This window comes from Carassius carassius, chromosome 20 (assembly GCF_963082965.1).
Source record: "Carassius carassius chromosome 20, fCarCar2.1, whole genome shotgun sequence".
Classification (NCBI taxonomy): Eukaryota; Metazoa; Chordata; class Actinopteri; order Cypriniformes; family Cyprinidae; genus Carassius; species Carassius carassius.
The window spans coordinates 6,062,477-6,078,603 of record NC_081774.1 but is presented as its reverse complement, the minus strand read 5'-3'; the positions used below and the strand labels follow the sequence as shown (position 1 = coordinate 6,078,603).

Sequence of the window (16,127 nt, the reverse complement as noted above, 5' to 3'; positions counted from 1 at the left end):
TTTCCTTCGATTTCGACATGCTCATTCATGGATTTTACTCTAGTTGAGAAGCATGTAAAACTTCACGTTCAAATCTAAAAAGTGTGTAAACTGACATTTTAAATGCAATTTATTAAAAGAAAAGATACATGCAAATAAGACATACATTTATATGCAAAAAAAAAAAAAAAAAAAAAAACTACTTTCCCGATTTAAAAACATTTAATTAAAAACATATAACATTGATGGCAACTAAAACATTTATAGTTGACAAATAGTCACAGACCTCATCTTTATAAAACCAAATTACATTGTAAAGGTATAAAAGAAAAACTTTAAAAAAAAAACACTGGAAATTCTGAAAGAGCGCTCAGTGTCTGAGACGAGTGCGTCGCGTGCGGGCGATGGGTGTCGTCACTTTAGGAGTCTCACTCTCAGCCATGACAGCATCTGAAAAAAAAAAAGAATCAGCATGTTAAAACACTTTACTGCACAATTAATCTGGAATAAATGAGAACTAAAACCGATAATCATTTGAAAGTGACTGACCCTCTTCCTCTTCTTCATCACTGCTGAAGGTGATGGCAGGTTTGGGACGAGAGCGAGATTTTCTTGGGGTTACAAGGTCGCTTTCATCTAACTTTGGTTTACCACGTCCTGAAGGATACAGAGACACACAATGAGATTCATTTATATAATAGAATTCTTTGTGAGATCTGATCTGCTCGATCTCTTCACCTCGTGTGGTTTTGCGCACGCTCTTGTGTGGCCGTGGTGTTTGTAGGATTTGACTTTGTGTGTCTCCCATCTGCTGTTCGCTCTCCTCGTTCTCCACATTCTCCAGCCCTTTAGTGTGAACAGCTGTTAAGCGCTTCTCGTAGTCTTCAACCTGCGCCTAAACAAAAACAGCTACTTTCAACACACTAGCATAAACAGTCACCAAGTCTTGATCAGTGCTGTGTGCTACAGTACACTACAATACGCCGTTTTCCAGCCACACATACACAAATGTAGTACCTTAAACTGTGGTTTGGCTCGTCGACGGAGTTTGGCTGCAATGGACAGGAGAGGCTGATAGACTCCAGGCTCAGTGAGTTTATCACTGTAACAGTCCCAGCACTCTTGCAGCTTTTTGAAGCCTCGCTCACACACAGACAACAAGGACAGAGACACGGCCAGATCTGCCCACTGACGCTCAGTCCTGCAGAGAGAGAACAATGGGGAAGACCTCACATGAGAGATGGAGACCTGGTAATCTAGTATAAAGGAGACCAGTCATTAGTAATGTTTTCCTGTGCACCACGAAAAGCTCTCATTGGCCTTCTTTAAATTTAATTTTGAAGAATTGCATCTTTGGACTAGTTTGATGTAGAAAAATCAATTAGTTTTGGTGACGGACGAGAAAGACATTTTTAGAGCCCTGTTTCCATTGGGAGACTGTGTAGCCCAATGAAAAACAAATTGTGTCTGATACCCACTTTGCGGTTCTGAATCGTTGGCAGAGCTTCTCCACTAAACTCTCTGTCTGTCTCTCTTTAGTGATGTAGGAGAAGAGTTGTCTGAAAGAGAAAGTTAAATAGAAGTGATTTATAGCTTGTAATGCAGAATAAGTTAAATTGCAATAGCAGCATAAATCATCTCTCACTTCATAATGGTGTTGAAGTCCTCCTCCTTCATTCCACGTTCAGGATCAGATAATCGGCTGATGATGTCTGGCAGCAGGTTGTAAATGGCATTGTCCTGAAAAAAATAAATAAAAAAAATACACAGAGTTATAATCAGGGCATCTCAATTTAGGAGGCATGAGGAGGATGAGAGAGAAAGAGACAGCAGAGCGGCAGTGGAATAGCTAGCTACCTTTGCAGAGAGCTCGTTGAAGAAGTTGAGAGCGAGGCTGGCGATGTGTGGCTCAGGGTCCAGCAGGAGCACTGCGACCTCACTGACCTGACCTTTGACCTTCATCACGTCCTTCAGCACCAACTGGGTCAAAACTGTGATGGCAGTCAGCCGCACAGATGCACTCTCATCACTCAACCTTAAGACAAACCAATTACAATACTGATCACCAGAATCCACCACACAATATAACATTTTAAACCCTATGAAAAGTGATTGCATTGTAATAGATTTAGCAGGAAATATAATCAACAAGGACAACTGATTATGCAAAATATCCCTAGACAACTGGTTGTCTGACCTCGTGATTGGGAGCTACCTGGCATAAAGATTGGGCGTCCAGGGTTCCAGGATGTTGGGAAAGCGGACTGTTAGGTCACCAAGAGCAACAATTGTGTTGGCTCTGACAACAGGAAGTGGAGATTTTTCCAGCACAGTGAACAGCAGCCGGATATTGTCTTTACAAACAGTAGGACTGAGAAATAGACGCAGAATATTATTATTGCATGGTTAAAGAAACATATGATATGAAATATTACAATGTAATATAACCTATTCAAAAGTTTTGGTATAATAATCCAAATATTTACTATAGGATCATGACACTTTGCATCACAGGAAAAAAAAAAAAAAAAAAAAAAAAACGATATTTTAAAATATATTCAAATAGAAAAGTATTTTTTCAAATAAATAATTATTTTAGATAACTCTATTGTAAACAATCTTTCACTTTCAAATAAGTACAGACCTGGTCAGCATAAGAGGATTCTTAAAAAGAAAAAAACCTTACTATAAACCGAAACATCTTACGGACTCTGAATTTTTGAACAGTAGTGTAATATAAAACAACAGAAATACCTGATCATCATGTACTGAGACAGAGCCAGGCAGGCAGCAGTGGTGAGCTGAGGGTGGGAATATTTCCCTGGAGAGCTGCAAACTTTCACCAGCAAAGGCAAAAAGGCACTCAACATGTTCCCTTCTGCAAAAATAGACCACAGTGCAACAGGGATCAGTGCTTTGTGAACCAGCTAAGAACATGTTAATAAACAAAATTATGATGCATGTTTATGAATACTTTGTTCTCTTTAATCCAACAGTTTCTTTAGATGGGCTCACCAGATAATAACTCCGTCTCACAGATCTTGCGGATAAACTCCACCTCAGTGTCTTCAGCGGAGGCGCCCACCAGCCCGAGCTCCTCTTCCACACAACTGTCATTAGCATCCTAGCAAATTACACAAATAAGTCAGCAGTGTGCATTGGGCAGCACTTTAATGTGATTTTACAAAAAACAGTTAATAACCTTTTTGTTGGCAGGTGCCTTCTCTTTCTCCTCCTTCTCTTCCTTTTCTCCTCTTCTCCTCCGCAGCTCAGCGCTTACACTTCTCTCAAGGTGAGACACCTGCCAGAAGGCCACAGCTCCACACAGTGAAAGCACCTGGGACAAGCTCACACAGTTCACTAGAACAAGAACAGGAAGTTTACCTTTGCAAGCATAAATGTCATTTATTCTCACCAAGGCGCATTAAATTGATTAACAGTTATATAGTGAAAGATTACAATTTTAATGTTTTCTATTTGAATGCGTGTGTGTGTAATTTTCTTAGTAGTTCATGTCAATTACATAGCACACAAAAACTCTTGTGCCGAAATTACCTTGTTCCTCAGAGCCCTGTGACCCGCCTTCCTGCAGTTGTGATTGGTTGGGCTCTCCACCCTCTGTGATTTGTTCCAAAAGGAGATGAGCAGACCGCTGAAGGAGGCGGGAACACAGCTGGTCAGGGGATTCTGCCAAAAAGTAGATGAGACGGACAGCTTGTTCCATGAAGGTCTGCCAGTGGGGGTCGGACTGGACTAATCCTGTACAAAAGAAGGTATAGTCGTTACCCAACAGCAGAAATGAATGAAAGAAACCAAAATGAGAGAAAGACCATGTTTACACCTGGCATCCACAGACAGGGTGATTTAATAACAAAAAAAGACAAAAAAGAAGAATTAATGAGTTCCATGAATCTTAAATGATGTAAAAGTATTATGGGAACACATGGTCAGTTTGCATTTGTACCATTAAAGCCAGCAGATCCTAAACAACGAAGGACTATCTACTCACAAGGAAAGAAAAACCACAAAAGTATGTGTTGGGGGAAAGTGTGGCAAAGCCTTTCAAGTTTTTGGAACAGCATTGTAATTGAAACCTGTGATCAGATTACCCAACACAAAAGCTAATAAGAGATGTAAACAATGGCAAAAAGAGGTTTAAAAAATAAATCAATCAATTACAAACCATCAGCAATGGCTTGGGACAGACAACTGAAGAGATGGTGGTCCATAGGAAGCCTAAAGGGAGCAACCTTGGATTGCTGAGACACACAGAAGCATACAAACCAGCATATTAGAATGATTTCTGAAGGACCATATTACACTGATGACTTGAATAATAGCTGCCCAAAAAACAGCTTTCCATCACAGGAATACATTTTAAAATACATAAAAATAATAATAAAAAAAAGGTTTTAAGAGTAGTATTTCACAATATAACCATTTTTGGCTGCATTTTGATCAAACAAATGCAGACTTGGTGAGCATAAGAGACTTAATAAAAAAAATTCATAATGACCCTTAACCTTTAATTGGCAGTTTATACATAAAATGTGAATACATACCCTAACATGGTCTGTAATGTTAGCAATGGTGATGAGTGTGTCCCGAGCCAACAGATAATCTTCTGCAACCTTCTCACCCAGAGCGACAGAGCAGAGTGTGTCCAAATTACTGAGAACCACCTCCCTCTCAGCACTAAATACACACAAAATGAAGTAACAGATTTGAATAATGCACACCATGCCTTGTAACAGCATGATAAAGACAAGAATGCCCTCAGACTACAGAAGAACTAGCTCACAGCTCATTGGACATTACAGAGAACTGAGTTTTGACCCGTGTCCACATCCACACACACACACAAATTGAACATCCTTCCCAAATTTCTCCTGCATTTCTTTGAGGGAAAGCTTGATAGGAAGAACTTGTTTAATGTAGACAGGCCCTTACAGCAAAGCAGCAAATCTCCCCTGCCCAGCCAAGATTACCCGCCAACAGGAGCACAGAAAAGCTCAGTCTCTTGCCCTATGAGCTCGCATTCGCCTTGTTCTCATCATTTGGCAAAATTCTTATAATGCCGTGACATTATATCAGTTTAAAAATCATTAAAAAGCATTAACATTTGAGTGTCTCACCGTGCTGCCATGCCCAGCAATAGCACTGCAGCTCTCCTGTGAAGTGCTTTAGTCTCTCGTTTACCAGAGAATCTCTCCCACAAAACCTGCACCACTGAAGTCTGCAGGGCACTCTCACTGCTGAAAAACTCCTGGACCTGCACCAACACAAAAACAATGTCAAAGAATAATAAAGTATGGGAATGACTGCTTACACACAGGGCAAAAGACATTTACAATCTCCTCCAGACACTGGACGGTCCCCAATGAAGCATCGATCATCAGATCCGACAGATTATCCACTAGAGTCTGAGCCTTTGCCCTGATGGACAGAGACAAAATGCCAGTTATATAGTATATCAGCTATATCAAATTGTGTTCCTTTAGCCTTAAGGCTTGAAACAAAATGTTTGCAGACCTGGTGTTTTCACCCTGGGGGTTAAGGTACAGGCGTCTGTAGGCCTGAATGACAGCATCTTTGATTGTGACATCAGTGGACCAGACAAGAGGCAGCATCTTTCTGACACCACACACAGAGTTGGCCACACTAAACTCAAATGCTGTGACACAGAACTGCACCGCCTCCTGCACAACTGAGAGAGGGAGACCAATCAATGGAAACTACACATTGCCAACCTTGTATTTTGTATTTAAAGTCATAGTCTTTACTTTTTTTTTTATTGTGGTTTATATTGGAGTAAAACAAATGATCAAATGGCATGGCACAGACTTGGTTTTAATCACTGGTCATTAACTGGATTGAGACTACATTATTAGGGAAGTTTGGCGTGTGTCATGAGAAGTCTTTTACCTGTAGTGGTTTTCCAGTACAGCATGTTGTTTATGACAGCGATAGATCTTTCCACTTGTAGAGCAAAGCTCTCGGTGTCTTTCAAATATTGAACCAACATCTCCTGCTTCTTTAGTTCACTCTCTCCACCTTCATTACCTCCACCCTCTTTCTGTGGGGTGGGTGGACCATCGCTTGACACAGCCTCAGCTGTCTCCTGCTCTGGGCCTGAGAGAAGAGAGATACAAAAACAACTTGTGTTAGGTGAGGCCACAGTGCGCCTGAGCAAGACTCTTTAATGTGGAAGTTCGGAAGACTATTCAAAGTAAAACATACCCTTGAAAAGTGTTGCAAGTGTTTTGATGAGGGTGTCTGCATTTAGGTCAGCCAGATCTGAGAAAAACGATGACTCTGGGTATAGAGAGTGAGCCCGCATGCACAGACGAACTGCCTTCCTACAAATAATTAAAAACAGCACATTGCCTATGACAAGTAGTAAGGGTATGAGAATATTTGTGTGTTAATTCACACATACCTGTACTTGCTTTCCCGCAGAAATTGTGCAATTTGTAAAGCAGTGTCTCTGTCGCTTTTCTCCTTCTCCCCTCCCGTCTCCTCCTCATCTTCATTCTCCTCTTCCTCACTGCCCGGCTCCAGTTGTGCTTTCACAGTCATCTCCAACTCAGGCTTCATCGCATCCCAAAGATCAGCTGCTGTGATGACTGCAACTACAAACACAAAAGGTAAAATCTTATAGCTGTAATCAATTCCTAGAGTGCCAGTGACTCCAGGCAGACTGGAGCTAGAGACAATTAAAGGAGCAATTAAATTAGGAAAGAAACATACCAGGAACTTGCTCTTTTTGGGAGTCTCTCATCTCTTTTAATTTGGCCATCTCTTTTTCCAGCGGCTTTGTCAGGTCCACACTGCTCAACTTGACATTGAGAAAAAAAAAGCAAGTATATTACGTAAACGAGTAAATACTAATAATATTAATGTTAGGAAAAATTGTGCAAATGCAATGTAAGTTGCTTTGGATAAAAGCATCTGCTAAATGCATAAATTTAATTTAAATTTAAATACACTAGTGTTCAAAAGTTTGGGGTCAATAAAGGTTAATGTTTTTGAATGGTAGTGGACCTACCAGATGTTATGAGCATGTTTGTACCTTGCAGCTGTATGGGTTATGAGCAATGAAGGCAGCCAGCAGCTGGATAGCACTCTTACACACATGGACAGACTTGTCACCCAGACGCCCAACGGTCAGCTCCATAACTTCTGTGTACCTGCACAAGGGCAAGGCCTGGAAAGGAGACAGGGTATTATATCTTAGAGCACCCAAGAATAAAACCCTTCATTTTCTGTCGAAGAGAAAGGGGTAAAATCAACCCACACACCTTGCTGTTGACAATACGTGCATAGACCTGTAGCACACGTGCTCGGACATGTGAGTGGGCATCATGGATGTGCTCCTGCAGTGTGTCCAAGAAACGATCTCGACTTGTACGAGCAGAATCATCCAGTTTATCACCAGACAAAACCCGGACAAGAACCTCACCAAGAACCTCACACACCGCCACCCGCAGACTCGGACTCTGTCCAAACAAAAACAGTATGTTAACAGAGCACACACAAAGAAGAGTTATAAAACTCAAGGCTTTGTTTTAAATGATTGCCCTCAGATTACCAAAGAGAGACCTCAATGCCCAAAGAATTACTGCAGAGAACCGAGACTCAACCTGTGACCCTTCACACACACACACACACACACACAAAATGTAAGCTCCATCCTTTTTCTTCCCTATTTCTTTGAAGGATAGAAATTTCAAAGAATAGGGCTTGTTGAATGTAGGCAGGCCCTTACAGCAAGACAGCAAATCTTCACTGCCCAGCCAAGATTACCAGCCAATAGGAACACAGGAGAGCTCAGACTCTAATTCAATAGGCTCATATTCGCCTTGGTCTCATCACTGGGCAAGATTCCAGCGACAGAAGCGATGCGATAGAGAACACTTGACTGTACCTCTCCCTCCAGGTGTGTCAGGAGAACACTGATGTTGGGGATCATGGTTTCAGGAACCAGAGTACCGAGTTCTGACAAAAAGCTGGAGAAAGCCTTCACACCTGAACCTTCTCTGGCTAATTCCTCACTTGACTTCTGACCAATCTCTCTGAAACACACATGGAGATTTGATTTAAATTAAAATGAGCAGTAATCAAAATGTTATATGACTGTAATAAAATATGTATTTTGTTGTAAACAACCCCACAAATGTAATTTAGAGAACATATAGCAGTAAATACATGGAAAATTTATTTCTTTGGATTTACATAGGCAAGCCAAAAAATATAATGGTTCATAATAGCCTGAAGTAATAATAAACTTCAAATTATACACTTACAAGTAAAATGATGAGTGGTGCTACACCGGAAATACCTATTCATTAATATATACCTTTACATTTATTTTTTATATTATTCTTTGTAACCATAGATATCAGACATTACATAATATATGTGGTCATACCAACAGAGTATCACAAGCTCAATTTAAGTGTCACCTCATGATCTCTCCGACAATGGCCTTGACCCCATACTCTGTGCTCCAGGAAGCAACAGCCGCAGCACATACTGATGCCAGCTGCTCGAAGTGCTGCAAGAGCTGAATCACCTTCACACATGCTCCTGTACAGGAAAAAGAAAATATTCAGGACAACTCCGCTCAACATCTACACCACTGCAAACCTACTCTTGTGGGTGTGAGGTGTACACGTAAACCTACCCAACATGTGATTGTATTTCTTCACCATGATACCAAGCACATGAATGATCGCATCTCTGGTGGACTTGCTCTTTACGTGGCTTATGGTGGGGTTTTCCAGGAGTTTATAGCAACAGCATGTCACACAACTACACAAAACAACAAACGTTGGACAAGTAGAAACTGCATTTGTGATCATGATGTTAAATTAGAGTTAAAAAAATAAAACAGACACTGTGACAGGTTAAGAGGAAAAACAGTGTCTTACCTAACAAACTCCTCCTCCACTAGAGACAGGCTCCACAGTGTACGAATTTCCAGCTGCAGCAGTTGAGTCAAACACTGAAGAACGGTCTCTCTCTCACTGTCCCACTGCAGGAGACCTTTTCCGGAAACTTTATCCTTCTTACGACCCTGAGACAAACACAAAAATGTGTTTAATATACTGTATACACAAAACAAACAAGCTTAGAAGCAACCATTGTTGCCCTCAGATTACCAAAGAAAACATTCACAGCTGGTGAGCCTGTTAGGAGATGTGACTCTTTGCTGACCGACACATTTACACACACTAGGGACATAAACACACACACACTGTAAGCTGCCAAGTCACCCACAAATATCCATTTCTAAAGTAGAACTGTATTATGCTTGACAGCTGGTATCAATATGGGTGGGCCCTTACAGCAGCGCAGCCAATCTCCCCTGCTCTGCCAAGATTACCCACCAGTCAGAAAACAAGAGAACACAACATCCCACCCAATCAGCTCATATTTGCCATGTTCTCATCACAGGGCATAGTATAAACAAACTTATGAACAATTAAAAACTTGATAACATTCGGTAGTACCTTGCTGGGTGCTGTGACGATAGTCTCCCTGTATGAATCACTCTCGAGTGTCTCTGTGAGTTTGCAAAGAAGAAAAACGCTCATCTTCACAGCGTTGAGCTGCTGTTTGCGGTCCACAACTGACAGAGAGCCAGACAGGAGAAGGGTCGGCAGGGAAACAGACAGGCCCCTGACCACTGAGAACAAAGAGCATTGTGAAACATTGTGGGAAATGTACTTTTGATTCATTGTGCATAAAGAGAAGCAATATGACACTAGGCGTTAAATAAGTATGACTATGAGATACTAACCTTGTATCAGCAACTCCAGTGTGTCTTCTTTTACTGCCACATCGACTGTGCGACAATGTCTAAATGCAAATAGAAACTGGTGCTTAGACAAAGGCATGGTAACACATAGGGTTGATATTTAATAAAGCACATACCCCCTCCCCCTTTTTTGTGTAATACATTTAGCCCTTTTGTTATTCCCATATCGTTTTTTTGTAAGGAACTGTATAATGCTCTTGGGTTTGAAGCAATCTTGACAGATAAAACATTATAACAAGCTGTAAGAACTTATTACGGTCAACTTGTTTTCGTTTGATGATTATTCATCTCTTTGTTTTAATAATGTGGTCATTAGGAAAATGGTATAGATCTCAGTTTAACAGCTGCTAAAAATAATGTTTGATTCTCCTATATTTATATAGATATAACTTACAATAATACACATTATGAATTAACTTGTTCTAAAAAACGTTATCAAAAATGTGATTATTATGGGATTGTGTCCACACTCACTGCAAAACACTGTATGCTGTATCAAAATACTCCAGGATGCACAAGGGTCCCTGACTTCTCAGTGCTGCTTTAAGACCTTAAAAACATACAGAAAAGGGTAATTACACGAGTACAAGAGAGACGATACTGAAATGCATGCAGTTAAGACGATCTCCGTACTTACTGTTGATATGAGAGGGAAGCTGTTTAACAGACAGTACATCTTGAACCACATACTGGTTAACAGCACCAGACTTCACGAGATCGTCCAAACAAATTGGTAAGACAAAATCCCACGACATCTCGGCAGGCCTAACGTTAAACAACAAGTAGCGTTTCGTTAAGTTAATGAAAACAAACATGCCGATTTGTAGGGAAAGTCACTGCAGCAAGAAAACGAACTCTATAGAGATCTAATCTATCATTTAATGTTTCATCTCGGTTACACCTATTCACTAAATAAAGGAAAAACAGTTTCTGTTAATATTAAACTTAAGCAAAAACATGTTTGTTTTGGCTTACAGAACAAGCTAACATGCTATGCTAAACACAAAAACGATATTAACAGACACATTCTTAATTTATCGTATAACACGACATTTCGTACGGTTTAAATAAGTAATACGACATATCCAAACACTAACCTTGCAAAAAAAAGTCGAATTTATTCCGACCAAACCCTGACCAGAAAAACGTATCCGTAGAAAGCAGAGTAAACAGACTGAACGGTTGGCGCCGCGGCTTTGAATGTTGCACAGCGCCCGCCAAAAAGGAAGTACGCCATGACCCCGCCCACTCACAAACGCCACGCCCAACTGATCAGCAGAGGGCGCCAGAGGTTAGATTGAAACTTTTGTCATTTTCAAATTAAAATATAGTAAAACGAACGTGAAAACTCCACATAAAAAAAAAAACTCTCAGAGAGGGTAATGTGGTAAAAAGACAACGTAGGACATTTTTATGTAAAATGTTTAAAAAAAGAAAAAAAAAAGAAACAAATAAACAAAACGAAATTTGCGTTGTAAAAATTATGAATTGTAATAGAATTTACTGACACGTGTAAAGATACACAGCACACACTTTTGTTTATGGCAATTCCTGTTATTAAAAGTACTGAAAATACCACCCCTCCCCCCCCCTAACCATCTGATTTAAATATTTTATTTTCTGTATATTTATTATACTGTATATTTTAAGTGTCACGTATGTTTAGTACTCTGGTTGTTTTAGATTTATTTAACTGTTTCACTTGATTTAACATTTACTTTATTTTAAGTCTCGCACTGTCGTTTTAAAATGTATTTGGTACTTTGCATTACCGTTTTGGACATAGGTTGTGACAAGCTTCTTGTGTTTTCAAGAGTTTATTGTACAGGACCATCGGAATAACAATGGCTGAAAACCAAACCGTTAACTTTACAAGCTGCAAATGTTGCAGATGAATTATTCAGTAAAGAAGACGGCCATGAAGCTTTAAAACGCACATAATAGTTTTAGACAGATAACCAAAGGATGATTGGGCAAGCAACCATGACCATAGTAACAATATTAAGATCAATATAAATCGGTCTATGAAATATACTTTAAAGATTCCACTTTTCCGTAATCAAACAATACAGCGTGATTAATTTGTTAAACTTTTATTTTGACAACACTGCATTCAATTCCCACTCTTGGCGTCATGATGACCACGAGAATGCATGAAAAACACACATGTGGGTTGTCTTGTCAGACCCAGAAAACCGACAGATCTGTTTTAAAATACCCGCTTGTAGTTTTCTCTGTTCTTATTCGGTTTTTAAGGCGCACATGTTATAATTCACAGCAAGACTGATTAAGACATTGCCTTGGTAAGAGCGTCTTTAGGGACGGATTTTTATTTTATAGTTTACTATGTGACCTGGTTCAAAGCGCATTTAACCAAATTAATGTTTCATGTAATTAATCAACATTATGCAAAATATTCATAGATCTGACCCAGACACAGTTAGGTTTTTTGATTGTGTTAAAACCATAACTAGTGATGTTATGACAGTAATGCCTATTTTAATTACAAGCTGACACGAAGGACTTCCGTTTATGTTTTAAAGTAGGATGGAGTATTTGCCGGACTCTAATGTAAGATATAAGGATGTGGATTACTGGAATGAACGGTACCGGACGGAGGAGAGCTTCGAGTGGTTCGGGGACTTTACTAAATTTGACCATCTACTCAGACAGCACGTGGGAACGGAAGAAAACATTCTGATGCTTGGTAAATAAGATATTTACAACACAAAACCTGTTTTACAATTTGAAAAGTGCAACAGGAGTAATTGTATATTGTTGTATTGTGTATATTACCTATGGTCAGCAAGAGGCGCTACTGTACTTTTTTGTGAAATTTTGATCTGTCTTAAAGGAATAGCTCGCCAATTAAAATGTACAAATACTCATGCCCCCTACAAACAAATCTCTAAACTTAAACCGTTCATAATAATGTCTCCTCCAGTGAATAAGTCCATCCACTGGTGTCCTCTGACATCAAAATCCACTGACATGTTTGTGTAGGACTGTGTTCCCTTGAAAATAGTGCATGATCTGTGCATATTTCTCTCCTGATTCAGATTAGAGTTTTTCCCCTGGATACACAATATTTTAGCCAGAAGACCAGGTTTCTCCAGAAGAGCCTACAAAATATGAAGAACAATCCTCACTGAGAAGCTCATGCCTAAATGATCTTCTACCATGTGGTTGGCTTACAAGACGAACCTTGGTTTCTTGGTGCATTTTCAACATTCGTAGTTTAACATCTGTTTTGTTTTTTTAAGAGTGGTCAAACATTGAGCCAAATTAATTGTGTTGAGCATTCAGTCTGCAGGTCTGTAACATAATAGCTGCAGTATTATAGTCAGACATAAGGGGACAGTATTGGTCAGTTCACTCTCATGGATTATGTATTCAGCTGGTGCTCTATTAGAGATGAGAGCGGACCTCTGACATGCACTCTGAGCTCTAGAGCTGTTCCTCAATTCAATGACACGAGCTCCCATCCCCCAAGGACAAGTTCAGCTATGTCTCAGTCCAATAACCAATCAAACAGCCACCATTCACACACTTAAAGCAGCATACTAAAGACACATTGGTTTAGGGTCCGGTGTGCATCAATGTTGAGCTTTTTTTGATTCAGCTGGGATCAATGAAGAGTATTCTGAACCTAGTGTTTAAAGACAAGTGATTAACCTTGGAATCGTAATGTTTTGATGTAGTCCTATGTGGGCGGATTCTGGATAGTTGGATTGTTAGATTTAGCAAAATTGTATTTCATCAGCTCGGTGAGGAAACACCCTTCTTTTCTCGTTCTCCCTTTTGTTCTCTCTCCCCACACAGACACCCTTTCTGCACCAACATCATGTTTCATCCGCAGTCCACCCTCACAAACACAACATCTTCGCTTTCTGTGACCTTTCTCAACCGGAGAACAGGGCGAGGAGTTCCTACGCACCCTTCTTTCATGTGCTTCACTTGTGACGAGTAATAAATATCTTTAATTTATGTAATGTTCCAGTCATGACCCTTTTACCTCTGAATTGCTGCTGAATTTAATTTTGTAGATCTCTGTTCATCATATGGTTATGATATGTTTGTTCTCCATTCAGCTTTTTGTTTTTCTTCCACTAAATTACTGCTGAACTGCTTGGGATTGGGTTATATTTTACACAGATTCTATGGTAATGAAATGTCTCTCTCCATCAAGCTCTTTCCTGGCCTTCGTCTTTATTTTTCCATGCTCAAGGATACTGCCACAAAAACATCAGTGTCCTCCCTTACCCATAATGCAGAGGCCCAGGGCAGATTCCTGAACAGGCTGTTAAGGCTGCATGTGTCTCAAGTTTCTGCGGTTGTGTAATGGTTTGTTGCATGAGGAAAAGTGGAATCCCTGCAGTTAACATTAGCAGATTCTGTCACAAGGAGAGGCACTTCAGATCCCATCCCATCATGCCTGTTTGTGAAATGTAGAAATTGGACAATCAATTGAAACAAAAACGGCTCATTTGGGAAATGGTTGTGGTTATCATGGCACAACCACCACAATATTTGCATATCAATGTCTGTTCAGCAATTTGGCTTGCCCTGATGAACGATGCGTAAACTGTGCTATCATGAGCATGAGGTTATTTGAGCATAGCAGGTCATTTACATATAGTGATCTTAAAGGTACAGTAGCCAAAACAGTTCTATGGTTAGTGGGAGGATGGAAATTGTCATAAAAAAATATATCATGGCTATTTTTGGTGCCATAAACCTTCATTCATGGCCTGATTAAACCGTATGCAAGGATGGACTTTTGTATGTTAAAGTGATTATGAAATTCTGTTTGGCATTGTAGTTCAGTATTGTGACACACTACAGTTGAAAAGTTTCACGTCAGTAAATGTTTCAGATGTTTAAAAAAAAATTCTTATGCTCATTATATCTGCATTAATCAAAAATACAGTAAACGATAATTTTGTGAAATATGATTGCAATTTAAAATATATTTAAAAATGCAATTTAAACCTACGATGCAAAGTTGAATTTTCAGCTGCCATTACTCGGTCTTTAGTGCTACATGATTCTTAATAATTCTAATATGCTGATTTGGAATAATTTCTTATTATAAGTGTTGAAAACAGTTGTTTATTTTATTATTTGTGGAAACCATCATGCATTCCTTTTAACAGGATCCAGTGATGTATATGGAGTTAAAGAGAACAGCATTTATTTGTAATGGCAACAAACAAACAAAAATATCTCACGAGTCAGATTTTTAAGGTTTAGTAGTTTATCAAATAAATGTATTGTGGGAATTAGACTTCAAGTATAAAGATTGCAAGACAAATGTACAATAGTTACCTATTAATTTCTACCTATAGTATGCAGAAAATATTGACACATCTCACAACCACAAGTAATACACAATTACAAGAGATACAAGTGGAAACATCGTTATTTACTCAGCCTCATGTTGTTATAAAACCATATGCATTTTTTTCTAATGCAAACTAAAAAATAAAAAAAAGTAAATGGTTTCAAACACTGTTTTATACAAAAACAGTGCTTTTAAAAACTTTATTCAAGATCCCTTTATTCAAAATTCATCTTTTCTGTTCTGCAGTAGAATGAAAGTCATACAAGCGAAAGACATATGGTTAAGTAGATAATGACGGAAGATACATTTTTGGAAGAAATACCACTTCAGAACTCTGACGTCCTGGAAATTGATGTTGGTTTGTTTTTAGGATTGAGTCGAAACCATTTTCGTGGAATTTGATAGTATTATCAGTAGTGATAGTAGTGTTTGATAGTAGTGTTGTTGATAAACAGAGCCTTCCTTTAATGTTGTATATCCATGTGTATTAGTGTCAGTATTTCAAGCATGTCTTCTCAAATGTTTTTTTCCACTCAGTCAGTGGGCAAACCCACATTCATTAGAGACATTGCTGACAGAATGGAAAGCGCAAAGATAGAGGAGATAGGCGAGAGGGTGGTCATTGAAGTCACATCAGCGCCCCATCAGCAGGGTCCCCTCATTCACATTCTCTCTCGATTGCTATTGGCTTCACTGCTGTACCCCACTGCAGTGAACAAGCTAACATAGAAAAAGAGAAGCATTCAGGTGCTCTTTGTTGTGTATCAGAACAATCACATTTCATCTCAAGTGAAGTCCTGAAGAGTTTGAGGCAATTGAGTTTTGAATGAACCGTCTTGAATAGAGTACTCATGAGTCACTGTCGGTCAGAATGAGTGTGAGTCAGCTCTCGCTTCACACGGCAAGCATCATGTCTCATTTTCTCTCGCTCTCGGCATTCATTAACCCCCAGAGACACACAACATGTTCTGAACCCAGACT

General features: G+C 39.4%; 2 protein-coding genes and 3 non-coding genes across 7 annotated transcripts in view; 1 reads left to right on the top strand and 4 right to left on the bottom strand.

Annotated features, from left to right (window-relative positions):
- Positions 1-293: 293 nt before the first annotated feature.
- ncapd2 (non-SMC condensin I complex, subunit D2) lies at positions 294-10,599 on the bottom strand. Its single transcript, XM_059501330.1, has 31 exons — positions 10,440-10,599; positions 10,277-10,352; positions 9,785-9,843; positions 9,495-9,670; positions 8,913-9,058; positions 8,666-8,793; positions 8,445-8,568; positions 7,907-8,054; positions 7,281-7,478; positions 7,052-7,186; positions 6,730-6,817; positions 6,419-6,611; positions 6,220-6,338; positions 5,905-6,111; positions 5,512-5,686; positions 5,331-5,415; positions 5,115-5,251; positions 4,542-4,674; positions 4,163-4,238; positions 3,535-3,738; positions 3,182-3,339; positions 2,995-3,103; positions 2,734-2,857; positions 2,195-2,350; positions 1,837-2,014; positions 1,625-1,719; positions 1,458-1,538; positions 997-1,180; positions 718-874; positions 529-636; positions 294-429 (listed from the first exon to the last, which is right to left on the bottom strand). The coding sequence occupies exons 1-31, from the start codon at positions 10,555-10,557 to the stop codon at positions 350-352; spliced, it is 4,155 nt and encodes a 1,384-aa protein (XP_059357313.1). The 5' UTR covers positions 10,558-10,599; the 3' UTR covers positions 294-349.
- Positions 4,751-5,041, bottom strand: LOC132097036 (small nucleolar RNA U85). The gene has a single exon (XR_009422643.1). It is a non-coding gene; the product is annotated as a small nucleolar RNA U85 (small nucleolar RNA).
- LOC132097035 (small nucleolar RNA U85) lies at positions 7,557-7,859 on the bottom strand. The gene has a single exon (XR_009422642.1). It is a non-coding gene; the product is annotated as a small nucleolar RNA U85 (small nucleolar RNA).
- On the bottom strand, positions 9,130-9,441 carry LOC132097037 (small nucleolar RNA U85). Its single transcript, XR_009422644.1, has one exon. It is a non-coding gene; the product is annotated as a small nucleolar RNA U85 (small nucleolar RNA).
- Positions 10,600-11,934: 1,335 nt separating the features above from the next.
- The window catches only part of ece2a (endothelin converting enzyme 2a), a 73,390-nt gene continuing 69,197 nt past the window's right edge, over positions 11,935-16,127 (top strand). Inside the window, exons 1-2 of one of the 3 annotated variants that reach the window (XM_059501362.1) lie at positions 11,935-12,105; positions 12,349-12,509. In XM_059501362.1, the coding sequence (XP_059357345.1) occupies positions 12,350-12,509 (160 nt within the window). In that variant the 5' untranslated portion in view covers positions 11,935-12,105; position 12,349. Of the gene's footprint in view, positions 12,106-12,221; positions 12,242-12,345; positions 12,510-16,127 lie in introns of those variants that run through there. The other 2 variants (XM_059501361.1, XM_059501363.1) reach the window with 2 other exon arrangements.